Raw genomic sequence first — 27,933 nt, forward strand, 5'->3', positions numbered from 1 at the left:
ACATGAAGTGTAAATTGAGTCAATGGAAGGGAGGTTGATTTGTTAGATGCAAGGTTATGGAAGGCAAAAACAAATGATCAAAAATAAAGTGCAATTAATCAACTGGCCACAGAGCTTAAACAGAGGACCCACCCATCACTCGAATCACATTGAGGTTGTTTAGCTATTTTTGCCTTCTTGCCAGAATCTTCCAAATCAAACAAATGTCTTCTCTCTGCAGATCCTGGTAACGGGTCCCTCTCGCATTTTTCTGGCGCAGAATCCAATGGCTGGTTGTTTTTGTAATTTTTCATTGTTTTGTGCACAACCGTGCCAACATTCTCTTCTTCGGTCTTTTCAATTATTTCACAGCTAGGTTTTAGAAAATTATAGAATCATGTTTTAGTGATACTAATATTCAATCAAGACATATTTTGCAGAATGTAGACATCTGTGTATGTTTACAAAACAGCATTTTCAATATTTTAATCACAGTGCTACTTTTTCCCTAAAGTGTACATTGACTAAGTTTTACATCAAACAATTAAAACCCTTGAGTTGGCCTCCACCTCCTGAGGCAGAGAATTCCACACTCACATCTCTCTGTGAGAAAAAGTGTTTCCTCGTCTCCATTCTAAATGGCTTACCCCTTATTCTTAAATGGTGGCCCCAGGTTCTGGACTCCCCCAACATCGGGAACATGTTTCCTGCCTCTAGCGTGTCCAAACCCTTAACAATCTTATATGTTTCAATAAGATACCCTCTCATCCTTCTAAACTCCAGAGTGTACAAGCCTAGGGCTCCATTCTCTCAGCATATGACAGTCCCACCATCCCGGGAATTAACCTTGTAAACCGACGCTGCACTCCCTCAATAGCAAGAATGTCCTTCCTCAAATTAGGGAACCAAAACTGCACACAATAGAATAGTGGACTACACCGAGGCAGTAGATAAAGAGTCGCCATGTTTTACCAGTTTGAGCTGTTTAGATTCAAAGTTCATAAGAGTACAGAGTCTTATCTTGGCCATAAAGGCCCATTGTCCTGGTGGCGGCAAGGTCAGTGTGGCAGGGGTTGACCTGGCCCAGCGATGCTGTGTGTCTGCCACCGCTCCATCCCGCTGCAGGCCGCATCTGATACAAGCCCTTGTCCGACCTCTGCCGGGCCTCCAGCAGCGGCCGAATCTCGCGATCTTCTTGCTGCTGCAGGGCCTCCAGCAGCCCAATTCACCAGCCCCTCCCTCGCCTCTCACAGCCACCGCTCAGCCTCCATGCCTCCAGCAGTTGGCCTCGGAACTCCCCAGAGCACTTCCGAGGGTGCAGGAGGCAAGCCCACTGGCACAGCAGCTCTACCAGCTGCACCTCTGTGCTAACCTCTCCATCCCCAAACCCATATACTCAGTACTTTAATATCCAAAATTATTCAAGATTGCAATTCGTAAAGGCATTGAAATAAATACTACTTTTGTGGTGGTTTCTGTTGGATGGCTACGAGTTCATATTTCTTTTCATCAAATCACCAAGTTATAGGCTAATACATTGAAAGTGCACTGAAGCAGATGTAAACAGTGAAATTAGCAGAACTGAAAACAAAAAAAAATACCTTTTACAATCCTCAGTGTTGTCAGTTCCATTTCTTGGCTCTTGTGGACCCTCGCTGACTTCTGAATTTTGAGGAGATATTGATTGCTCTTTAACATAATTTGTCTCGCATGAACTGGTATTGGTAACATGCAGTAAAGCTTGTTCACTTTCAGCCATTGATCTCACCTCACTTTGGCAATATGACCATCCGCAACACACAGCATTGCCCATTTTAATCTTTACTAAGAAAGTAATCCATGATTGTCCGGCAATCCTACTGAGCTGTCAAGCAATGGTTGCACACTGTTGCCTGAACCTCTGAAGGCGAGTGAAGGAGTTATCCGATGCCTGAAGTAAGAACTCACTCCTGGGTTTAAGTATTTTTGACATTCACCAATTACATTGGTGAATTGATTTATCTGCAACAGAAAAGTACTATTAAAAAACAAAAATAACATATTGCGTGCTATTTCTTATTTGAACAGGAATTGTCAAAATAATACTCAAATTAATATCTGTGTGTGTGTGTGTAATAAATATACCCACACACATACACACAATTTCCCTCCTGGGATTAATAAAGTTCTATCGTATAGTATTGTGTGTGTGGGAAGGAAGTGCAGATGCTGGTTTAAACTGAAGATAGACACAAAAAGTTGGAGTAACTCAACAGATCAGACAGAATCTCTGCACAAAAGGAAAATATTATGTTTTGGGTTGGGTCTGAAAAACGTTCCTGCACACCTTTGGAATGTGGAAGGGAACAAGAGCACCCGGAGAAAACCCATGTGATCAAAGGGAAAAGGAGCAAACCATACAGACAGCACCCATATTCAGGATCAATTCCGGGTCTCTGGCACTCTTAGGCAGCAACTTTATGGCCAATGTACTGTCCCATTGTCTTGAACTGAATTAAAACATACAATAGCTGTAAAGGGGGACATGGCGTCACTTAAGAGATTTAAGACTGAAAATAGATATTCTTTTTTTTTAGTAACCAAAGTTATCAACGTATAATTGTTTGTGTGTTGGAAAACAAAATATAGCGGCACAACTGGTATACTTGCTGCCTCACACGCCAGAGATCTGTGTTCAATCCTGTCCTCGGGCACTGTCTGTGTTGAATTTGCACATTCTCCCTGCAAGCGTGTGGGTTTCCTCTCACATCCCAAAGAAGCATTGATTTTGTAGGTTAACTTGTCTGTAAAATTGCCCCTAATGTGTAGGGAGTATTGCGTACAGTTTTGGTCTCCAAATCTGAGGAAGGACATTGTTGCCATAGAGGGAGTGCAGAGAAGGTTCACCAGACTGATTCCTGGGATGTCAGGACTGTCTTATGAAGAAAGACTGGATAGACTTGGTTTATACTCTCTAGAATTTAGGAGATTGAGAGGGGATCTTATAGAAACTTACAAAATTCTTGTTGGACAGGCTAGATGCAGGAAGATTGCTCCCGATGTTAGGGAAGTCCAGGACAAGGGGTCACAGCTTAAGGATAAGGGGAAATCCTTTAAAACCGAGATGAGAAGAACATTTTTCACACAGAGAGTGGTGAATCTCTGGAACTCTCTGCCACAGAGGGTAGTTGAGGCCAGTTCATTGGCTATATTTAAGAGGGAGTTAGATGTGGCCCTTGTGGCTAAGGAGATCAGAGGGTATAGAGAGAAGGCAGGTACGGGATACTGAGTTGGATGATCAGCCATGATCATAGGCTCGAAGGGCCGAATGGCCTACTCCTGCACCTAATTTCTATGTTTCTATGAGTGTGTGAGGAATGTGAGATAACAGAACTTGTGTGAATGGGCAGACAAAAATGCTGGAGAAACTCAGCCGGCGAGGCAACATCTATGGAGCGAAGGAAATAGGCAATGTTTCAGGTCGAGACCCTTCTTCAGACTGATGTGAGGGTGCGGGGGAGGGGGCGGGAAGAAGAAAGGAAGAGGCGGAGACAGTGGGCTGAGTGAGAGCTGGGAAAGGGACGAGAAAGCAGGGATTACCTGAAATTGGAGAAGTCAATGTTCATACCGCTGGGGTGTAAACTGCCCAAGCAAAATATGTTGTGCTGCTCCTCCAATTTGCAGTGGGCCTCACTCTGGCCATGGAATAGGCCCAGGATAGAAAGGTTGGATTCGGAATGGGAGGGGTAGTTGAAGTGCTGAGCCACCGGGAGATCAGGTTTCTAATTGCAAACTGAGTGTAGGTGTTGTGCGAAGCGATTGCCAAGCCTGCGCTTGGTCTCACCGAGGTTGATCATACGCTGAATAATCCAACCCCATTTTTGTTTGGAAATGGAAAGAAATAATAGAAATTGCATTCATTGCAACGTGTAGAGTTGAGATACTGTATTATAATTTTGCTGCATGTCATTGTGGGATATATCATGTCTTGATCGGTGAATATGTTTAGTTTGTGACTATTTGAAGCAGAAATAATATGTGAATGCTTCATTGAGCATAATTCCAACTGGTAACTACGCACTTCATCCGAGCACATTATCGCACGTGTCATGCAAGCTGTCTTAAATAACCACCTAGACTGTCGTTTGGCAACCTAAAAAGCTGCCTAGGTTGCCTGGCTGACAACAGAGGAAACAAAGTTAGGTGAGAGCCCTGGAGTGGGGAGTTCAGTCTACCTTCACTGAATCCATTCCTGTGAAAAGTTAGAGACGGTAATTATCCTCGTTCCCTGCCTTGCCCTGATTGTGAACCAGCAGCTCAGGCAGCGGATTGGCCCTCGACAACGCTGCAAATTGTTCTGTTGCTGTTGTTCCCTTAAAGGGCATGTCCCACTTTGCGATCTTTTTCGGCAACAGCGGAGTGTCAGTGACTAACGCCTGTAAAACCGTCACTGATGCTTCGCAGTCGCCGAAAAAGATCGCAAAGTGGGACAGGCCCTTTAAGGGAACAACAGCAACAGAACAATTTGCAGCGTTGTCAAGCGCCAATCCGCTGCCAGAGCTGCTGGTTCACAAACAAGCAGCAACTCCACAGGGCAAGGCAGGAGCTCTCTGAGAAATACCGGCACAGTTTGCATCAGGCCGTCCGCTGTCCACATCAGCCAAGCTTTCCTTCGCTTGCCAAGCCGAGCAAAATGATATGGCTTTTAGGTTGCCCAGCGGGACTTTACATGGCCATTGGCAACCGGGCAACCGTTAATTTCGAGCCCTGTAGTAGCATAATGAAATCTGAAGTGTATAGACATATCCTCTCTGCTCAAGTTCAAACAAATGCCTCAAAATACATTGGCCGGAGTTTCAATCTACAGCAAGACAATGATCACAAACATACTGCTAAAGCAACAAAGGAGTTTTTTAAAGCTAAAAAATGGCCAATTCTTGAGTTGCCAAGTCAATCACCTGATCTGAACCTAATTGAGCATGCCTTTTATATGCTGAAGAGAAAACTGAAGGGGACCAGCCCCCAAAACAAGCATAAGCTAAAGATGGCTGCAATACATGAATCGCTAACTTCAAGCAGTCATTGCATGCAAAGGATATGCAACAAAATACTAAACATGACTACTTTCATTTACATGACATTGCTGTGACCCAAACATTATGGTGCCCTGAAATGAGGCGTGGGGCAGGTGACTATGTATAAACAGTGCTGTAATTTCTACATGGTGAAACCAAAATGTATAAAAATGGGCTTTATTAAAATCTGACAATGTGCACTTTATCCACATGTGATTTTTTCTATTACAAATCTCAATTTCTGGAGTACAGACGCAAATAAATAAATGACGGGGTTTTGTCCCATCTCGGTCCTAAAAGACTTCCCTCTTATCCTTAAACTGTGACCCCGAGTTCTGGGCTCCCCCAACATCGGGAACAATCTTCCTGCATCTAGCCTGTCCAACCCCTTAAGACAACAATGAAAGTGCGGCTTTATTTGAAATTCATTGGCATTTTGGAAAGCATTACAGAAAGTGTGGAAGGTTAAGTAACATTGACCGACACTCAAGATCGATGTGTAAGAAGCAACTGCAGATGTTGGTTTAAACCAAAGATAGACACAAAATGCTGTAGTAACTCAGTGGGACAGGCAGCATCTCTGGGAAAGAAGGAATGGGTGACATTTTGGGTCAGGTTGAAGAAGGATCTCAACCCCAAACGTCACCCATTCCTTCTTTCCCAGAGATGGTGCCTTTCCCGCTGAGTTACTCCAGATCGGTGAGCAGGTTGGGAACTCGCGTCCCGCATCCTCGGAGGCACTTTGGGTGTTCTGAGGTTGGCTGCAGGACTGTGGGAGGTGCATGGAGTCCGCGCAGAGTGGTGGCTGTGTGAGGAGAGGGTTGATGGATTCGCAGATTAACATGTCTGAATCGATGTGCTCATGCACTGGGCTACTGGAGGCCCTGCACTAGGCTGGGATTGTTTGGATCAGGCACCGCTAGTCCCCACAGAGGTCAGACTAGAGCAGGGATCAGATGCGGCCTGCAGCAACATGGAGCAACACACTAACATCATCACCAGACCAGGCATACACTTACAAATCTGACCCATCGCCGCCACAAGGATAACGGGCCTTTAAGGCCAAGATAAGACTCTGTTTTTAACACCTTTGAAATTTTAAGTATACAAGATGGTGCGGGAAGCATAGTGACTCTTGTGTACCGCCTCAGTTTAATCTACTATTCTATTCTTGTACGTGTGTGTGATTGTGCTTATGTACAGTAAGATTTTTACTGAATTGTATGCATAAAAAGGAATTTCAGTGTATCTAAGTACATGTGACAATAAAGTACCATCGAATCATCACTATGTTGTTATGGCAGTACCAAATAAACTACAAACTCCTACTACTATCCAGTTTTATATCAGTAACAAAGTGGCATATGATGCAAATGGTCTTATCTTCTGCAGCTACCTGCCACTAATTCCTATGTCCCCATTAGCCAGGGCCTTCCAACTAAATGATCAGGTAATTTCTGTTTTGGCCATTTAACACTCAATCCATGGCAATACATCACCCATCAAGTCTGTGTGATCTAATTTTGTTAAATAACCTCATATGATTCTTTGTCGTGTGTTTTCCAAGTCTACCCGGACTCTCCTTTAACTATTCTGCTCATCATTAGTTCTAACCAATTGGTCAAATATAACTTTAAGAAAGGCTGCAGGGAAAATGCTGGAAACTATAGGCCAGTGAGCTAAACATCTGTGGTTGGAAAGTTACTAGAGAGTATTCTGAGAGATAGGATATACAGTGCATTTAGACGGACACGGGCTGATTAGGGATAGTCAGCATGGGTTTGTACATGGGATATCGTGTCTCACAAATCTGATTGAGTTTTATAAAGACTTGACCATAAAGGGCAGAGCTGTAAATGTTGTAAATATGGGGTTCGACAAGGTTCCGCATGGTAGGCTGCTCTGGAAGGTTAGATCATTTGGGATCCAAGGAGAGATAACTGAATAGATAGAAAATCGGCTGCATGGAAGGAAGCAGAGGGTGATGGCGGAAGGCTGCTTCTCGGACTGGAGATCTGTGACTAGTGGTGTGCCTCCGTTTTCGGTGCTGGGCCCGTTACTGTTTGTCATCTACATCAATGATTTGGATGAGAACATACAGGGCAAGATTAGCAAGTTTGCTGATGATACAAAAGTGAGTGGTTTTGTTGATAGTGAAGATAGTTGTGAAAAATTGCAACAGGATCTTGATCGATTGGCCAGGTTGGCTGAGGAATGGTTGACGGAATTTAATACAGAGAAATGTGAGGCGTTGCATTTTGCAAAGTGTAACATAGGCAGAACCCACACAGTGAATGGTAGGCCTCTGGAGAGTGTTGTAGAGCAGAGGGATCAAGGAGTGCAGGTGCATGGTTCCTTGAAGGTGGAGTCGCAGGTAGATAAGAGTGGTCAAAAAGGCATTTGGCACATCAGCCTTCACCAGTCAGAGTATTGAGTATAGAAGCTGGGCGGTCATGTTGCAGTTGTACAAGACGTTGGTGAGGCTGTATTTTTTAATTTCTGGGCACCATGTTATAGGAAAGATGTTATCAAGCTGGAAAGGATAGAAGGAAGATTTACAAGGATGTTGCGAGGGCTAGAGGATTTGAGCTGAACAATGGGGTTAGGTTATGTAAGGGGGAGGTGCAACGAGACCTGGGCGTCCTTGTACACCGGTCACTGAAAGTTGGCTTACAGGTACAGCAGGCAGTGAAGAAAGCTAATGGAATGCTGGCCTTCATAACAAGAGGATTTCAGTATAGGAGTAAAGAGGTTCTTCTGCAGTTGTATAGGGCTCTGGTGAGACCACATCTAGAGTATTGTGTACAGTTTTGGTCTCCTAATTTGAGGAAGGACATCCTTGTGATTTGTGGCAGTGCAGCGTAGGTCATTTACGGGTTATTGATAGGGGACGCTCAGCCATGATCACAATGAATGGCGGTCGAAGGGCCGAATGGCCTCTTCCTGCACCTATTTTCTATGTTTCTATGAGCTTTAGGGAAAGGTTGAGTAAACTGGGACTCTATTCCTTGGAACGCAGGAGGATGAGGGGTGATCTTATTGAGGTGTATAAAATCATGAGAGGAATAGACCGGTAGACGTACAGTCTCTTGCCCAGAGTTGGGGAATCCAGGACCAGAGGACATAGGTTTAAGATGAAGGGGAAATTATTTAATAGGAATCTAAGGGGTAACATTTTCACACAAAGGGCGGTAGGTGTTTGGAACAAGCAGCCAGACTAGGTAGTTGAAGCAGGGACCATCCCAACAATTAAGAAACAGCTAGACATTTACATGGATAGGACAGGTTTGGAGGGATATGGACCCAACGTGGGCAGGCGAGACTAGTGTATCTGGGACATGTTGGCCGGTGTGGGCAAGTTGGGCCAATGGTCCTGTTTCCACACTGTATTATTCAATGACTCCACCTCTCATGTTCACTCTGCTCCAGCCCTTTATTATTTTCTAGTTGTTTTCTCACTAGTAAGTAAGTAAGTACATTTTATTTATATAGCACGTTTAAATCAACTTGCGTTGAAACCAAAGTGTTTCACATAAAAGAAATAATTAAGTTTCCGTACGTCCATAGGAAAATGAAAAGAAGAAAAATGACACAAGACATTATAGAATTCAACATGAACGTCCCCCCACACCAGAATCAAAAATTTCCACTGTGGGGAAAGGCACCAGAAATTTCAGTCCTCTTCCTCTGTGATCACCCAAGGTTATAACCATATATAACCATATAACAATTACAGCACGGAAACAGGCCATCTCGGCCCTACAAGTCCGTGCCGAACAACTTTTTCCCTTAGTCCCACCTGCCTGCACTCATACCATAACCCTCCATTCTCTTCTCATCCATATGCCTATCCAATTTATTTTTAAATGATACCAACGAACCTGCCGCCACCAATTCCACTGGAAGCTCATTCCGCACCGCTACCACTCTCTGAGTAAAGAATAGGTTGGGGCCTATTTGTTGCCTCCGCAGCCAGTCCAATGTTTTCTGGCCCTCTTGCCACGAAGATGGAGCTCCGGCATCGGGTGAACACTCCTCAGCAGCTTGGAAATGTCTGGAGCGGCCGCTTCCTCCCCGGAGACCGCGGCACCCATAGTCCTCAGGCCGCGCTGGCTGGAGCTCCGACTCTGGCGATCTTGGATCCCAGGTTCTGCAGTGTTTTAAATCCAGCGCCGCCCGCAGCTGGACGTCCGGAGCCACAGCTCCTCGGATGTTGGAGTCGGCGGTCACAGCACTCCAGAGCTTACCGCACGGCGACCCGGTAAGGCATCGCCTGCTCCGTGATGGTGTCCCAGCGCTGTGCCGCCGCCGACGCTGTAGTCCCGGCCGGTCCCGACAGGAAAGGCCGCTCCAATCCGATGGTAGGCCGCGAGGAAGGGGCGAAGAAGCAGCTCGGGGGGAAGCCGCCTCTCAGACCAGGTAGGGACTAGGAAATAAAGTTTCCCCCTTCCCCTCCCCCACCCACCGCATAAAAGACCTCCAACTAACATTTTGTTTTTTAACAGGAATAAAAGTAAAAATAAAAAGGGTGAAAGGACGGACTGCAGGCAGACACTAGATCGTTCTCGTATTATAACTTTCCATCCCTTACCAATGTTTTGATACAACTTTCACCATACCATTCAGGAAGCATGGTGGAGTACATGCCCCAAACTGTATCATGGTGCAGAAGTGGAAATGGTTGAGAGTTTCAAGTTCCTTGGCCTTAATATTACCAATAATCTGTTGTGGACCAACCACATTGATTCAACAGCCAAGAATGCACACTGATATCTCTACTTGCTGAAAAATTTCGACAGCTCAAGTGACTCTTACAAACTTGCAACAGATGCACCATAGAAAGCATACTGTCAGGTTGCCTCACAGCTTGGTTTGGGAACAGCTTTGCCTCACAAGTAGAATAGAAAACGCACTATTGCAACAGTCTACAATTTGAAAGATCACTGTTATGAACGATTCCTGAGCCTTGCATTGCAGGGCAATAAAATGCACTGCCGCTCCATACCTTTCTCAACAGTATAAACTGATAATTCTGCATCACATTTAAAACCTACAGGGATCATGGCAATAAATACCCACAGAAATTAAAAGTACACACAAAATATGCCAAATATTGCCAACGTTGTTGTAATTCGTTTCTTGGGATTAAAAGTCTGATGCACCACTTTAATTTAAATCTATGTGTTCCATTTTATAAATCTAGATTTTAAAAGTTCAACTGTTTCCAAAAACAAAAGGCCAATTTTTCAATTTTTTCCCCAAATACATTTCAGAACATTACACAAGGCTAAAAATCTCCCTCCCATTTCACAAATTTCCGAACATTTCTGTGAAGGAATTTCTTTAGTCAAAGGGGAGTGAATCTGTGGAATTGATTGGATTGGCCAAATCAATGGATTGTTTTAAAGGCGGAGATGAACACAGTCTCAATTGGTAAGGGGGAAGGGGGCGATGCGAGTGAGGAGAATGGGGTTGAGAGGGAAAGATAGATCAGCCATGATTGAATGGCGGAGTAGACTTGATGGGCCGAATGGCCTAACTGCTCCTAGAATTTATGAACCCAACCAGCAATCTCATTCCATACAGAGGTATTGGAAACGCGGTGCTGTTTCTGGGGCATCAGTGAGCAGCCATTGTTTCCGCTCTGCAACAGCAAGGGGAGCGCCGTGGAAATGCAGGCACAAGAAACTGCAGATGCCAGAAACTGGAACCAAAACAAAAACAAACTGCTGGAGGAAATGAGCAAGTCAGCCGGACTGATTTTGGAGCATCGACCCGAAACAGCCAAAAATGCATTCACAGATGCTGCTTTATCCGTCTAGTTCCTCCGGCAGTTAGATTTTAACGGGTAAATTCTTCCAAACATTAACGGTCCTTATACACTTATATGTAAAACATGTCGTGTGGGCCAAGCTGCCAGCAGTCCAAATGAAGATTGAATTCACGTAAGGTCAGCCACCCTCGGCTGACACAACAAACAAGCAAATATACTATGTTTAAGATACTATGAAAATTGCATTCCAATCTACACGTAACCCTTGTTTGTTTTTGCACCTTCCGAAGAGTCCACCAGGGACTTCTATACTGTAAGGAAGTTGGGCATTTTTTTAATACTGGACAATTTTTACATGATTAAAGCCACCTACAAAACCCACACGATATCTCGTTTCCTTTGGAGTTGAATAAGTTTGTTCTGTACCTTCTGCGTGTCAGGATTCCAGTCTCAGCGGCAGCAGCAACAGCAGCAGCAGCGGCAGCAGCGTGAGGGTAACTCTCCCAACCTGCGCCGCCCGAGCTGGGCTGCGGAGCGGAGACAGTCTCCTGCCTGCGCTTCCAGGCTCCAGAGCGCAGCGAGCCCGGCAGCCTCGGTAGCGGGCGGGTCGATGCAGGCAGGGCACTGCCTTCAGCCCGCGAACAACCCGCCGCAACCCCGAGCTGAAAGCGGGCTCTCCTCGGCCAAGGACCGGCGTCCTTTCCTCAGCTGCCGGGCCGCTCCCGCAACACTACCTGCGAGCAGAAGGAAGCGAGCTGCCACGTTAGTTTCACTTTCACTGCAGCGGGCTGTCCGCGGCGCTTCAGTGTCATTGAGGCGGCGCCGCTCGTCTTGCTGTGCATGTACGCGAGGCTCCAACTCAGGAATATTTTTTTTAACGTAAGTTTCAGTGGCCCTGCTATCATTTATTTAATTTATGTTCCTGATTTTGTTCAAAGGGGGAAAAAAAATAATTGTTTTTGATCCGGTAGGATGAATTCCCCAAAACCCATATGTTGCCTTAATCCTCAGCTCATTGGACGCAAGCGGCGTGAGGCGGCGGTCTGTCGGTCTACCTCCTTGTTTCCCGGCATGAGATATGTCGTCTCCCTGGCTTTCTGACTGGCGGGCTGTTCGGAATTGCCCTCAATTCCTGGCGATTGCATTAGAAATCAGAGGCGAGCACAACGCAAGGGAGTTCCTGGACTGAAAACTGTACTTGAGATGACTGTGACCTGCTTTGGGAGATTCCCTTGCCGTCCGGAGGACCTAGAACTGGCATTACATCTTCCCAGTTGCTGGTTCAGATCGTTAGGCAGTGGGAGCACCGGAGTGAGCTCAGTACATTTTCAAGAATCTACTGCTTGCAACACAGATTGGAGGCCAGGTTTAACCAGACGAGGAACAAAGGGTATCAGAGCCCGGCACTGCTAGAAGGGGATAAGGAGGATATCAGAAATGCCAGATGATTTGGAGGGAGTGATGGAGGAGTTCAGGAGATTGTGAGGATGGCAAGTATGAAACATAGAAAATAGGTGCAGGAGTAGGCCATTCGGCCCTTCGAGCCAGCACCACCATTCAATATGATCATGGCTGATCATCCTAAATCAGTACCCCGTTCCTGTTTTCTCCCCATACCCCTTGATTCCACTAGCCCTAAGAGCTATATCTAACTCTCTCTTGAAAACATCTGGTGATATGGTCCCCACTACCATCTGTGGCAGAGAATTCCACAGATTCCCAGTAGGGACGGGATCTGGGAGTTCTTGTACATCGGGATTTGGGAGTTCTTGTACATCAGTCTATGAAAGTAAGCATGTAGGTACAGCAGGCAGTGAAGAAAGCAAATGGCATGTTGGCCTTTATAACAAGAGGAACCAAATAAAGGAACAAAGAAGTCCTTCTGCAGTTGTACACAGCCCTAGTGAGACCAAACCTGGAGTATTGTGTGCAGTTTTGGTCCCCTAATTTGAGGAAGGACATTCTTGCTATTGAGGGAGTGCAGCGCAGGTTTACAAGGTTAATTCCCGGGATGGCGGGACTGTCATATGCTGAGAGAATGGAGCAGCTGGGCTTGTACTCTCTGGAGTTTAGAAGGATGAGAGGGAATCTCATTGAAACATATAAGATTGTTAAGGGTTTGGACATGCTAGAGGCAGGAAACATATTCCCGGTTGGGGGAGTCCAGAACCTGGGACCACAGTTTAAGAATTAGGAGTAAGCCATTTAGGACGAAGACGAGGAAACACTTTTTCTCACAGAGAGTTGTGAGTCTGTGGAATTCACTGCCTCGGAGGGCAGTGGAGGCAGGTTCTCTGGATGCTTTCAAGAGAGAGCTTGATAGGGCTCTTAAAAATAGCAGAATCAGGGAATATGGGGAGAAGGCAGGAACGGGGTACTGATTGGGGATGATCAGCCATGATCACATTCAATGGCGGTGCTGGCTCGATGGGCCGAATGGCCTACTCCTGCACCTATTGTCTATTGTCTGGGTATGGATGTGATTGGGTGTTTTGATATATGTCTTCTTACAAAATAGGTAAACTAGCACATAATAGACGTAGAAAGATGGCTCCACACACACTCGTGTTCGGATCAAAAGCAGGAATGATTTATTTCCAAGTCAAAGGTCACTGACTGATTTACTGAGCATGTGCAAGAATGAGTACAGCTCATACGCATAAATTACCTGGATATTGTCACATTGGGGTTGCTTGGAGGATTAGCAGGAAGACTAGATTGTTGCAGGATTGCCCAATGATGGATACTCTGGTCAACGTGGTTCCTTTATTTGTTATATGGGTTAACAGGTCATTTTGGGCACCGTTCAGCTGATATTAGGAACAAATGTGCCCAGATATGTCCGGTTGAATTTTGGGCTGGAAATGTTCGTTACTCTTGTGCCAGTTCAAAATAAAAACTGTTTTTCAATTGTGTGATTAGGCAACACAGCTTTAGCATTTCCAAACCAAAGGCAACACAGCTTTAGCATTTCCAAACCAAAGGCAACACAGCTTTAGCATTTCCAAACTATATTTTCAAACCACATTAAGGGCACTGACAGGTCAGTAAAACCACTCGTAGTTTAGTTCACATGTGTTCAGTGTTATTCACAGCTCAGACTGAGAGACGTGACCCTCTCGCTCTCCCATCTTGCAGAGACTCACTGCAGCACTCAACACTTCTGGGTTTTATAGTCCCTCCAGTAGGGGCGTGGCCTTCAGGAGAGAGAATCTCAACATTTTTTAAACACTAATAACTCTTTTATTTTTCATCGATGGGAAAAATCCTCGTCCTGCGCAGCGGAGGGGGACTGAGTAAGATGGCCAAAAATCACAGCCGTAAGTGGCAGCGTTTTTTCTAAAATCAATATACAGAACAGGAAGTGGTCAAGATCAGACTTTTAGTAATATAGATGGTGACTTGCAGTGGTTTGCAAAAATCCTGTTTACGAACTATGTTACTAAAGGATGAATTCCAATGGAAAAGTGAATAAGTCAACAGGCCACCTGCCATATTTCCCAAAAGTAGAGGAATTCCAGTAATTAATACCTTTGTTGATATTTATCCCTAAAAAGGGAAGCTTAAGCATGTTTTAACCACTAACATCCCACCTGAAATGAACTGTTTTTATTCTAACTCACCATGCTTAAGCTAGAAAAGGATCACATTCATACATATCAAGTCAGCTAAATGATAGAGAAGAAAATCACAAAAATAAAGATCATAAAGACACTGCGTATTTAAATATCTAAATGTCTGGTCACGACCCGAAACGTCACCCATTCCTTCTCTCCAGAGATGCTTTAAGAAGAGCACTGGGGAATCTCAGGCACACCTGTGTGTTTCTTTCATGGCACATAATTTCCCAGCAGCTGTTGATATTTGTTAGTATTTGTCTTGGGGGACAACCCACATAGCACAATGCCTTTACGAAGGAACTAAGCTTGAAAAAAACACTGAATTTCCCCAGCCTGCCTGGCAAAAATGTATTTGCTAAGGAGATGGATAACACTCTCTTGCAATCTATTCAATAACTGAATGGATTGAAAGCACAAAATAAATGTATCAACATTGTAGCCATTATGTGGCTGTAGGACTAAAGATAATAGATTTCATACCAGGTGGTATCCAAAACATATTTCTTCAACGGTCAGAGCCACAAGTGGCATGAAAGTTGCATGAAAATATCCATATGACTTGCAATTAAAGCTAACAATCCATCAGCCTTCCTAATCAGCTGTATGTTTTTCTTTGGCGACCCCCAATCCATTTGAACCACTTATGATGTTTAAATAATAATTTTCAGTTTAATTCTTATTTCCAATGGATAACCATATAGTGAGAAACATGTTTGAGAACAAAGTGATCTTCATTGGCAGATACAGAGTCAGACACTCGCACGCTGAGAGTGAACACTAACTGAGTCTCTGCAGTTGGACATACCCGTGACTCATGATGTCATTTACCCGCCAAACGCAGTCACGTGCCTGATCCAGTTCTACTAACGAGGGTTCGATCTATCACTGGCCTAACCACCAGATGGCGCTACATGACCCCACCAGAACCTGAGTAACGAAAATGAACAGGCAGACGAATAGAAAACGAACAGGCTGCCCTCTCACATCAACCAGCAGAGATTGAGCCCGGTGGAAATCGGCGCCCAGCGACGGTTGGGGGACATTAGCAACGGTAAATGGCAGGAGCCGAAGATGAGAGGGACCGTGCAAACTCCATAGTCCGGATGGAGCTGCATTAACCGTGGTCAGGAAAGGTCCCCGTTTACCAGAACGAGTGTCGAGTCCCGACGGAGGGCAAAACGCTGACCTCTGCGCCCGTGTCGACGAGGAAGCATCGCCATGAATGATGGTCCCTGGCGTAGAGGCGATGTTTCAGTCCGACCGCAGCAGCCACTACTGGCGGCTGGCCGAGGCGTTTCCCAGAAACATGCAGGGTGGGCGGCATCGATGGGCCTCCGAACCCCAGCGCTGATGATAGATGCACCGCGACTCCTTACCGGCGTTGCTCAGGCCCGGCTTCACAGCGTGAATGCAGGAACTGGCCGCTGGGCCCGTCGAGGCCCCACCAACACCCTATCGATACCAGCTGTTTGGCCTGCGACAGATCGTCAGCCTGTTCAGCCAGCTGCATGGGATCGTTGAAGTTCACACCCGCAAGTAGTCAGATGTCCTTGGGCATCTGCTTCAGGAAAGTGTGCTCAAAAAAAAGACAGGGCTGATGACCATCCATCAAAGTGAGCATCTCGCTCATTAACACGGACGGCTTGTGATCACCGATACCCTCCATGTGCATGAGCCTCGCCGCCAGTTCGCGGTGGCTGAGGCCAAAGGTACGCAGGAGGAGCTCCTTGAGGCCCTCGTACTTGTCGGCAGCTGCTGGCTGGCGCAGGAAATGTGCAGGGTGACTGGCTGTGTCCTGATCCAGTGCGCTGACCACATAATAATACTTTGTGTCATCGGCCGTAATGCATCGAACATGGAACTGGGCCTCAGTCTGCTGGAACCACATCTGTGACTGCAATGTCCAGAACACGGGCAGCCTGAGAGAAACAGCATTCTGTTGAGCCGGGATGTCGGCTGCTTCGGGTTGCTGAGGTAGGTTGTCGGCTGCGTGCATCGTGAGAATCCAAAAGAACCGTTTTGGATCGTTCGGGCCACCAATATAGTGAGAGACAGGTTTGAGAACAAAGTGATCTTCATTGGCAGATATAGTCAGACACTTGTGCGCTGAGAGTGAGCACTAACCGAGTCCTTGCAGTTCCAGTTGGGCACACCCATGACTCATGACGTCATCTTCCCGCCAAACACAGTCACCAACACAAACACAAACACAGTTCCAGTTCTACTAACGAGGGTTTAATCTATCAAGTCAAGTTTATTTGTCACATACACATACGAGATCTGCAGTGAAATGAAAGTGGCAATGCTCCCGGACTTTTGTGCAAAAGACAAACAACCAAACAAACTATAAACACAATAATAACACACATATTCTTTTACATAATAAATAATGGAAGGAAAAACGTTCAGTAGTTAGTCCCTGGTGAGATAGGCGTTTACAGTCCGAATGGCCTATGGGAAGAAACTCCTTCTCAACCTCTCCCTTCTCACCGCATGGCAACGGAGGCGTTTGCCTGTCCATAACAGCTGGAACAGTCCGTTGCAGGGGTGGAAGGGGTCTCTCATGATATTGTTGGCTCTGGAGTTGCACCTCCTGTTGTATAGTTCCTGCAGGGGGGCAAGTGAGGTTCCCATAGTGCGTTCGGCCGAACACACTACTCTCTGCAGAGCCTTCTTGTCCTTGATCCCTGACACTCCGAATTTCCTCAATTGCCTGAGGTGGTAAAGGCGCTGCCTTGCCTTACTCACGAGTGCTGAGGCGTGTGATGCCCATGTCATATCCTCGGAGATGTGGACTCCCAGATATTTAAAGCAGTTCACCCTATCCACAGGATCCCCATTTATCCTCAATGGAGTGTACGTCCTCGGATGATGTGCCCTCCTAAAGTCCATGATCAGCTCCTTTTTTTTTGATGTTCAAGAGGAGGCTGTTATCCTGGCACCAGAGTGCTAGACCAGCCACCTCCTCCCGGTAGGCCTTCTCGTCGTTGTCTGAGATCAGGCCCACCACCACAGTGTCATCAGCAAAATTAATTAATGAGTTGGAGCTGAACCTAGCCACACAGTCATGTGTGTACAGGGAGTACAATAGGGGGCTGAGGACGCAACCCTGGGGCGATCCTGTGCTCAGGGTGAGGGACTTCGATATATTCCCTCCCATCTTGACTACCTGGGGGCTGGCGGTGAGAAAGTCCAGGACCCAGGCACACAGGGGGGTGTTGAGCCCTAATTCCATTAGCTTCCCGGCCAGTCTGGTGGGGACTATCATGTTGAAGGCTGAACTGTAGTCTATGAACGGCATCCTCACGTAGCCCCTCTTCTGGCTTTCCAGATGGGAGAGAGCGGTGTGCAAGACCTGGGAGACCGCATCGTCCGTGGATCTGTTCGGATGGTATGCGAACTGCAACGGGTCCATGTTCCGAGGGGGGAAGGCGCCTGATGTGTTTCTTCACCAGCCTCTCAAAGCTTTTCATGACTACCGAGCTAAGGGCCACCGGACGGTAGTCATTCAGACAGGCTGGGGAGGTGTTTTTTGGTACCGGTACAATGATGGATTTTTTGAAGCAGGCAGGGACGACGGACTTGTCCAGGGAGAGGTTGAATAATGTAGTGAGCACCGGAGCTAGCTGCGTAGCACAGGTCTAACCACCAGATGGCGCCACAACCTTATCTTTTCCCACGCTGTAACCTATGTTCCTTTGTATGCACTTTGAGTCCTCATAACTTTCTATTTTCTGCATCATCCACAATACCAATACAGGTTATGAATACATGAAACCCGTACTACCCATATCTCCTATTTCTAGTACTTGCCTATTCACGCTGATATACACTTCCCACCCATCCCCACCCCCTCATTCTGTATGCTCTCGGCAATGATCGTTGGTGTTAAGGAGCAACATTTTTAATTTGTCTAACTTCCCCATTGATTACTGTGGCAAGACGCTAATAGTAGCAGGTCCTCTCAAAGGTGATTATGTGCGTAAATGTTGGTACCATTTAAAGTGCTGAGTTAAGATGAATGAAGTGAACCAATCTCGGCCATCGAAAACCATGTGGATGGGGATAGTAAATCTCCAAATGCTCCCTTGATAAGTTAAGAATTAATTTCATTTAAAAAATAACTTGTTTGGGGTAATTAATTGTGGTTTAAGTCTCCCAAACAGCTTTGGAACATTGTTGAATTGTGATTCACTTTCTAAGGATACAAATTGATATTAAGATGTTGTGACAGGTGGGAATTTGTGAGTGTAAAATCAGCAATAAAATCCTTCCCTGCTTGCTTCCATTATTGTAGAAATGAACAGCAACGTCTAGAATTGTGCAGTTGCTCAGTAAATGCAGAAATTCAGTGGTTGTTAGTATCCACAGGATGTGCTGTTGCACTCTTCACAGCTGCATTCAATGCAGTATCAGTGATCTGGCATTGACTTTATAGAAATCACCATAAAATCTTTTCCATATCAGTGATTTCAAAATGTATATCCAACTATGGTTAGAGGGGACAACTACAACTATACTCAAGCAGCATTGATGTTAAAGGCAGTTCAGTGCAGCACAGGACTAAGCCCTTTGGGCAAAAGGGCCTGTCCCACATGCGCTACACACACACACACGGAAAGCGGGGGAGCGCTGCCTGAAATGTACACGGTGCTAATCCAAGGCCATACCCACGATGAACAGGAAGGTTAAAGACTAGCACAGTGTACGGTTGGTCCTTTAAAAGAGCAGGGGGGAGGAGAAAAGTGGGGGGGGGGAGAAGGAGTGGAGACACTTGTAGGAATCTAGACAATTTTAATAAGCCAGAGATACACAGCTGTGAAGGTTAGTGGGCATTTAACATTACCGGTTGGTTTTCCTTGGTTCTGAAAACTCATGCTTACGTTTTTTTCCCCCCAATTAGCCAATTAAAATGCCCGATGAGCAAAGGAGATTACCTACAGCTACCTCGACTACCTACAATGACATGGCGACCCCACTACCACTGCACTACGACTTCAAAAATATCGATTTTCTCCATGCCAATCATTTTATCGTCGCAGAAAAAAACGTTCAGGCCGCGAGTAGTAACTACTATGCGGGAACTCCTCTTGACCATGAAGGAGACTTACCAGAGACCACCTACGACCATGTGTCGACCATGCTGCGAGCTTGTGGCAAGCGCAGAGTCTCCTAAACTCGCCAATAAAGTCGCCTTGGAGGAACAGGCCCTTAATCTGTGCCGAAGATGATGCCAGGTTAAACTAATCGCCTTTGCCTGCTTGTGATCTACCTCCCACCATTCCCTGCATATTAGTTTAATTTAGAGATACAGCATGGAAACAGGCCCTTCAGCCCACTGAGACCCTGCTGACCAACGGTCATCCGTACATTAGTTCTACCCTACACACTAGGGACAATTTTTAGAAGCTAATTAACCAACAACCACACACGTCTTTGAAATGTGGGAGGAAACCGGGGCACCCGCAGAAAAACCACGTGGTCACAGAGAACGTGCTAACTCCGTACAGACGGCACCTGTAGTCAGGATCCAACCCAGGTCTCAGGCACTGTGAGGCAGCACCTCTACCGCTGCGCCACTGTGCCACTTTATCCATGAGCCTACATAAAAACCTCTTAATCGGCATGATCCTGGACTTCCTTACCAGTAGATTGGTAACATTTCCTGCTCAATGACCATTGACACTGGTCTATCTCATGGCTGTGTGCAAAGCCCCCTGCTCTTTAGTGTTTACACCATGACTGTATAGATAAGGATAGCTCCAATGCTATCTACAAATTTACCAATGACACCATTGTTGTTGTCAAGTTATGGGTGGGTGGGTGGGTCAGCATACAGAAGCGATGTAGAACACCTGGTTGAGTGGTGCTGCAACAATAACTTCTCACTCAGCATCACCTAAATCAAGGAACTATTCATTTACATTGAAAGCGAAAGTTGTGAATCACACACCAGCTTTCATTGGAGGGCCTGGCAGGTTAGTGGTGGAGTGAATTCGTTGCTTCAAATTCCTGCTCATCAACATCTTGGCTGACTTGTCCTGACCTCAGCATGTAGATGTGACCATGAAGGCAGCATGCAAGCACCTCTACTTTCTTGGAATTTCAGAGAGATATGGCATGTCACACAGACCTCAACACAACAAACTTCTGCAGATGCTCTGTAGAAAATATCCTGACTGGTTGTCTCAGGAATGCAGCATCTGTCATTCCGGATCCCCACCATCCCCACCCAGTCCTCGCCCTCTTTTCACTGCAACCATTGGGCAAGAAGTACAAAAGCCACACCACCAGGTTCATGAACAGCTACTTTCCCCACAGCCATCAGGTTCTCAAACGAACACATACCAACATAGTATTTTTCATTCCAAATTATGCAAGTAATTTGTCAATGTATTATTTATGAAAAAGTGTTTTATGTGTTTGTGTGTCTGTGATATTGCTGCAAGCAAGATTTTCATTGTGCTGGTATCTCACCTTACATACAAATATGACAACAAACTCACTTTGACTTTGCCATTATTGTTTGCAGGTATATATAATTAACTTGGAAGAGAAGGTAGGTGGTGGTCAGTTCACGGATAACATGAACATTGGTGGAGTTTTACATAGCACAGTAGGTTATCTAATGATGCAATGGGACATTGATCAGTTAAAAATTGGGTTCTGAAAATGGCAGATGGAATTTAATCCAAACCAGTGTGAAGTGACTCACTTTAACAAGTCACATTCTTGTGGGACATATAGAGTAAGTGGCAGGGACCTTAGGATGTTATGGACATAGGAACCTTGAGTGCAAGTCCACAGTTCCCTGAAAGTGCCAACATAGAAAATTAGAAATTAGGTGCAGGAGTAGGCCATTCGGCCCTTCGAGCCTGCACCGCCATTCAATATGATCATGGCTGAACATCCCACTCGGTATCCCGTACACCTGCCTTCTCTCCATACCCTCTGATCCCCTTAGCCACATCTAACTCCCTCTTAAATATAGCCAATGAACTGGCCTCAACTACCCTCTGTGGCAGAGAGTTCCAGAGATTCACCACTATTCACGGAGTTGAATAGGGTAAAGAAGGCAGTATGAATGAATGAATACATTTATTGGCCAAGTATTCACACACAAGGAATTTGCCTTGGTGCTCCATCCGCAAGTGACAACATGACATATAGTGACAGTTAGGAATGACACATAAAACATTAATAATAAAACATTGTGATTAAACATGTGAATTAAATAAAACACCAAAGCAAAAGGAGGCTACAGATTTTTGGTTGTTGAGTAGAGCTACTACTCGTGGAAAAAAAGCAGTTTTTATGTCTGGCTGTGGCAGCTTTGACAATCTGGAGTCACCTTTTCAAATAGTGTTTCAAATAGTTTGTGACCAGGGTGAGAGGGGTCAGAGATGATCTTACCCGCTCGCTTCCTGGCCCTTGCAGTGTTCACTTCATCAATGGAGGGAAGGTTGCAGCCAATAACCTTCTCAGCTGATCGGACGATTCGCTGCAGCCTCTGGATGTCGTGCTTTGTGGCTGTGCCAAACCAGACCATGATGGCGAAGGTGAGGACAGATTCTACGGTGGCCGTATAGAATTGGACCATTGTTGCCTGTGGCAGATTGTGCTTCCTCAGATGCCGCAGGAAGTATATCCTCTGTTGTGCCTTTTTGACTGGAGTCGATGGTGGCCCTCCATTTAAGGTCCTTGGAGATGATGGTTCCCAGGAATTTAAAAGACTCCACAGATGTGACTGTGGTGTTGTTGATGGTGGGTGGGGTGAGGGGAAGTGGAGCTCTCCTAAAGTCGACAATCAATTCCACTGTCTTAAGACCATTGAGCTCCAGGTTGTTGCGATGGCACCAGGTACTGATATAACTTCATAACCCAAGGCTTTGAGTATGAAAGATAGCAAATGTTGGCATTTTGGGTTGAGATGTTTCTTCAAGGTCTGAAGAAGGGTCCGACCCAAAAGATTGCCTATCCGTGTTCTCTCAAGATGATGCCTGACCCGCTGAGTTACTCCAGCATTTTGCCACTTTTTTTGGTATAAATCAACATCTGCTGTTCCTTGTTATTACATTGAGTGCAAGAGTAGTTATGTTGTAGTAGTAAAAAACATTGTGTACAATTCTGGTTCCCACACTTCAGGAACAGTGTGGTAGCAATCGAGAGAGTGCAGAAGAGTTTCAACAGGATGCTGCCTGGAAAGGAGAGCTGCAGTTAAAAGGAGAGATTGAATAAACTGAAATTGTTCTCCCTGTAAAATTATTTTATAAACCTTAGATTTATAATGTCATTAAAGGCATAGATCGATGGGTGTTCCAAATTTTATTTATCCCTAGGGCAGGGGAGGCAAGAACTTGAGGAAGGGTTCTGAAGAAGGGTTTCGACCCAAAACGTTGCCTTTTTCCTTCACTCCATCTGCTGCACCTGCTGAGTTTCTCCAGCTTTTTTGTGAAGAACTTGAGGACGCAGGTTTAATATGGACAGAAGAAATTTAAAGGAGATCTGTGGAGTAAGGTTTTCACACAGAGAGTGATTGTCATCTGGAACAAATGGCCAGAAGTGGCAGAAGCAGGTACAATTATATTCTTTAAAAGGCATTTGGATCAGGACTTAAGGCGTAGAGCGATAGAGGCATAATGCAGGCAAATGGGATTAATGTGTGTTGGTTGGACGAGTTAAGTTGAAAGAGCCCTGTTTCTCTGCTGTATTTACCATGATTCTATGAATCAAAACAATGGATGATTTAAACAAAATACTTTATTGCTCAAAACCAATTTAATTTCAAATTTAATGTTAATTTCAAAAATATGATTTATACTCTCTATATAAAAACTGAACACAATTTTAAATCCATATTTATAAAACAATGACATAATTTGGCTCTGTATTAGCACCCCTAGCTGAATGACACAAGTCATGATAAATGACAACAAGTAGAGTTTATAATACATTTGTTGCCAGAATAAATGCACACATTTAAAATCAAATTGATTTGATTATCTACTATACATAGAAAATTGTGTACGAGATACTGATTGCCCTTTTCTCAAATGCTTTTATCTTAATATTTACCACAGCAAAAAGGTTAGTTTTATTTTTACTCTAAATGGTTTGTTTTACAACCGGTTTGTTATCTTTGACAGACACAGAAGGCTTTTAAATGAGTAACTGAGCTCGAGTACGGTATTATCTTATTACCACTGGAATGTTATACACCCTGTTTATAAGACCTGGCTTTGTCAGTAGTTAATGCCACAGAATATGTACAAACATCTCAGTATATTTTAAGGATTTTAAAGACACCATAAGGACATTATGGAATCCTTTATTCCAAACATTACATATTTTTATATTCTGCAGCACAAAAATAATTAAAATTACTGATCATGGACTGTATAACCTTTCCCAATTTATTAAAAAATAAGGCAAAATAAAACAATTAAATGCTTATTTTATGCTTGCCAGTTGTACAGATTTTTGTAACCAAGGGAATGAAAAAAGTACATTTCTTCACCATCAGACATAGGAGACAATAGAAAATAACTGTTTTATCATGAGGCATCTAATTATTTTGAAGCAAGTGAAAGCTGCCCTTTTATTCATAATTTGTAAATTACTGAAAGCGTCCAACGACTACTTTTACCTATATTTTTCATATATTGTATAAAGCATTTTAATCTCCGACTAAAATGTGCATCTGTAAACCAAACATAAATCATCAAGATTTACCCATTGCTAATACAATCCAAAGAAGTCTGGTTACAGTTGAGTATTGCACCGATATTAATCACGACACCTGCTATGGTACTATAGTAGCATGCAAAAATCCAAGCTAATATATAATGTTAAATAAACTGGTTAGACTCATTGGATGCTGCCAGGGAGGACAGGCTGAAGAGATAAACATAATCCCAAATGCATCAACCATTAGCATAATAGAGAAAAAGGGAAAAGCTGTCACTTATTACAATCTCTGAATTTTATAAGGCGGCAATTTACAGCCAATAAAATAATTTTGAAGTGTCTCACTTCAACAAAAGCATCAGCCTTTATCTCATTCCCTCACACACATTCCCATGAGAGATTCCGTTAATAATCTGGACTGATTATTAGTGCTGCATTACGGGAAGTCCATCAATTGAAGATTTGCTAAACTTAGAACATCCAATGCATGACCATAGCACTTTTTGGACACAACACAAGTTCTTCTTGTGTCCTGACACAAGGAGCAGGAGGAGGGCATCCATCATCTGGAACCTCATTCATCATCTAATAAGATTATATTTGCCCTCATCCCTCGAGTCAACTTGTTACTCCATCCCCACAGCCTCTTAACACATTGGTGTTCAAAAATATATACATTTCAGCTTCGCATTGACTCACAAAGCATATACATAACTCTCCGAGGCAGAGAATTCCAAACAGTTAGAACAATCAACAAGAACATATTTTTTCATGTCTTGGTGCTCTATATGTAACATGTTTTCCTAATACTACACTCTGCAGCTGAAGCAAACAATCCTTATCTTCTCCACTATCAATGGAGAAGGTGTTGATTCTCAAACTCCCGTGAGAACTGGTCCGTCTCAATCATTGTCTCCTCTAAGGAGAAGCACATTTCCCAGGAATCAATTTAGTGTATCAATGTCATACAAACTTTGAAACAGATCAATTCTACTTCAGGAACAGAGACTACAATTAAACAATATTCTCTTCTTGGGATCTCACCAGGACCTAGGCCAATATCAGCAAGACTTCCACATTTTTATGCTCTTTCTCATATACAACAAAGGACACCATTCATCACTCAATTACCGTCATATTTTTATGGGTACCAGCACACATTGGCATTAGAGGAAACGAAATGGCAGATAAGGTAGCAAAAGAGGTAACAAAAAGAAGTAAGATTGATTTAAGTATTAACATAGGTCAAACTGAAATCAAAGACATTATTAAGCAAAGACTGAAGGAAAGATGGCAAAAGCAATGGGAGGATGAGCGGAAAGGACAGTGGTTCTACAGAGTCCAGAGGAAAGTGGGAGAAATGAGATGTGCCGGAAAAAACAGAAAAGAGGAGACAGTAATTTCAAGAATCAGATTTGGACACACTGGTCTGAACAGTACACTTTTTATAATAGGCAAGCATAATACAGGCAGATGTGAATACTGTGGGCAAGAAGAGACAATAGAGCATGTCATTATACATTGTGAGAGGTATGAGGAAGAAAAGACAAATGAGTGAACGATTCAGAAAAGAAAAAGTGCAATTTGATTTAATAGATATTTTACAAAAGAATTCATATGTGCTATCAAATCCTTTTGCTTTTTCTCAGGGTAACCAATTTGTTCAGAAAGATATAGGTTATTAGTATATAAGTTATAATGTTATTTGATCCACACTCCATACCAGTTGGTGGCGGTAATGCACTAAAAAGTTGTTTGCCAACCGCCAAAAAAAACGACATAGAAGAAGAAGAAGAACCTGTGAGTGCTTGAGTCTGCCTTTAGGAGCAATGAACAGATTATTTTTTGGGTGATCAGAAACTATAGAGTAAGAGATAACGTGTATCCCAGAATTTGTTCCTCTTTCACATGTGCCCTCTCTCTACATCCGTTTACTCCTTCAAAAATAACATTCCTTGTTGACTAACTATAAATTAATTCAGTAAAACTGGCACATTGGGTACATTGATATATTTAAAATGCAGTGCTGCGTAGGAATGGAGTGGACGAATGGTTACAGATACCAAAAAAAAGAGAAAGAAAAGAAACATCGATCAATTAATTATTTATATAATATTATTTTGTGGGTTTTACTTTTTGTTTCCTAATGTAAATGTTTCTCGTTTAAACCAAAATGTGCATCTTCAGGAAAAGTTTAGGCTTGCAACATGTTGGAAATATCAAATTATATGATCAATAGATTTTCAATGAAAGTAAAGGATTTTGTTGCTACAAAGTTTGCACATAACAATCAGCACAAACATGTTAAGTCAATATAAACCCATATCATTTTAAATTCAGTCAATGCCTCCACAGAGTCTTGATAATGTAATCATTCGCAGGTAATGGGGATATTATAATGCCTGTCGTCTTCAGTCAGAATAAGAATTTCATGCCATTCCCTCTGGCAGTCCTGAGGATAGCACGTCACATATTCTTCAGAACCATGTTTGTAGAGTCTGAAAGTTCTGATCTTCAATTGAAATGTGCATCCAAGGAGAAACATTTCAATCTAGAAATAAATAAATAGAGGGAAACAATAATTTCAACTGTCAAATGTGTTTTTGTCTCAAGATAAATAAAATATAAACAGATGAAATGTCACCATTTTGTCCTGGAATTTTTCTCACCTCAAAGCACTGTCTATTTGTCGTGTTCTTTCCAACCTTCATCTATTCCTTGCCATTGTCATCAAACTTTAGAGTCAGAGCACACATGAACTGATAGGCTACCACAAAAATACTGAGCACTTTGAAACTGACAAAAGGAAATGGAAAAGTAGGCATGGGAGAAGTGTGGTGATGAGTAGAATTAATCTTGGCATTCTACTCAAAAATATAAATCCAAATTATAGCAAAGAACAGAGAATGGTACATAACAGGAGCAGTGCCCTTCAGCCCAGTGTCTGTGCCAAACTATTGTCAAAGTAAACCAACCCCATTTGCCTGCACCTGATCTATATCCTTCCATTCCCTTCATAATTTTATAAACTTCTACAGGTCTCTCCTCAACCTCCAATGCTCCAGAGAAAACAATTCAAGTTTGTGCAAACTCTCCTTACACCTAATAGACTCTAATCCAGACAGCATCCTGGTAAACCTCATTTGTACTCTCTCCAAAGTTTCCACATCCTTCCATAATGGGGCAACCAGAACGACACACAATTCTTCCAATGCAGTCTCACCAAAGTTTTGTACAGAGAAAGCAATGTTAGAATGGTCTCAATTGCCATAATTGGATCCATAGGTAAAACATTATCTGGAGATACTAATTCACATCTATGAACTAGTGACTTAAAAAGCTGGTTCAGCAAACACAATAATTCTGGATGCATAACATTTTATATATTAATTCAGAAACATCACTGACAAAGCTGCCATTTATTGCCCATTAATTGCATCTAAATAAAAGTAGTCAGATAAAGACGATTTCTTCCCTGAAGGACATGAGCGAAACAAAACAAAAAAATTACTGGAGGAACTCAGAGTCAGGCAGCATCTATGGAGGGAATGGCCAGACTACCTTTCAGATTGGCACCCTTCAGACTGATGGAGTAGGTAGGAGAAGGCTGGAAAAGACAGGTAAAATGGGGTGGGATGGTTGGCAGGTAAGTGGAGTAGATTACAGGCTAGAAGTGAAAAGGAGACGCAAGAATGTCAGATGAGAGAAGAGGAAGAGCAAAATATAGGCAGTGGGAGGGATATGAGTGAAATGGTACAGAGTGAGGGGAAAGATATTGGCTTGCTGGGCTTGTTTTCCCTGCAGTAAAGCAGGCTGAAGA

General features: G+C 43.8%; 2 protein-coding genes across 4 annotated transcripts in view; both read right to left on the reverse strand.

The window, feature by feature from the left end:
• Positions 1-11,648, reverse strand: part of LOC129711266 (ubiquitin thioesterase otulin-like) — a 36,351-nt gene extending 24,703 nt beyond the window's left edge. Inside the window, exons 1-4 of one of the 3 annotated variants that reach the window (XM_055658810.1) lie at positions 11,233-11,643; positions 1,748-1,980; positions 1,581-1,641; positions 133-351 (exon numbers count right to left, since the gene is read on the reverse strand). In XM_055658810.1, coding sequence (XP_055514785.1) covers positions 133-293 — 161 coding nt within the window. In that variant the 5' untranslated portion in view covers positions 294-351; positions 1,581-1,641; positions 1,748-1,980; positions 11,233-11,643. Of the gene's footprint in view, positions 1-132; positions 352-1,580; positions 1,981-11,232 lie in introns of all 3 variants that reach the window. The other 2 variants (XM_055658799.1, XM_055658792.1) reach the window with 2 other exon arrangements.
• An 11,523-nt stretch (positions 11,649-23,171) lies between these two features.
• The window catches only part of LOC129711287 (inactive ubiquitin thioesterase OTULINL-like), a 40,951-nt gene continuing 36,189 nt past the window's right edge, over positions 23,172-27,933 (reverse strand). Inside the window, exon 8 of the mRNA XM_055658835.1 lies at positions 23,172-26,664. Coding sequence (XP_055514810.1) covers positions 26,485-26,664 — 180 coding nt within the window. The 3' untranslated portion in view covers positions 23,172-26,484. The remainder of the gene's footprint in view (positions 26,665-27,933) is intronic.

The sequence above is a fragment of the Leucoraja erinacea genome, chromosome 2, assembly GCF_028641065.1.
Source record: "Leucoraja erinacea ecotype New England chromosome 2, Leri_hhj_1, whole genome shotgun sequence".
Taxonomy (NCBI): Eukaryota; Metazoa; Chordata; class Chondrichthyes; order Rajiformes; family Rajidae; genus Leucoraja; species Leucoraja erinaceus.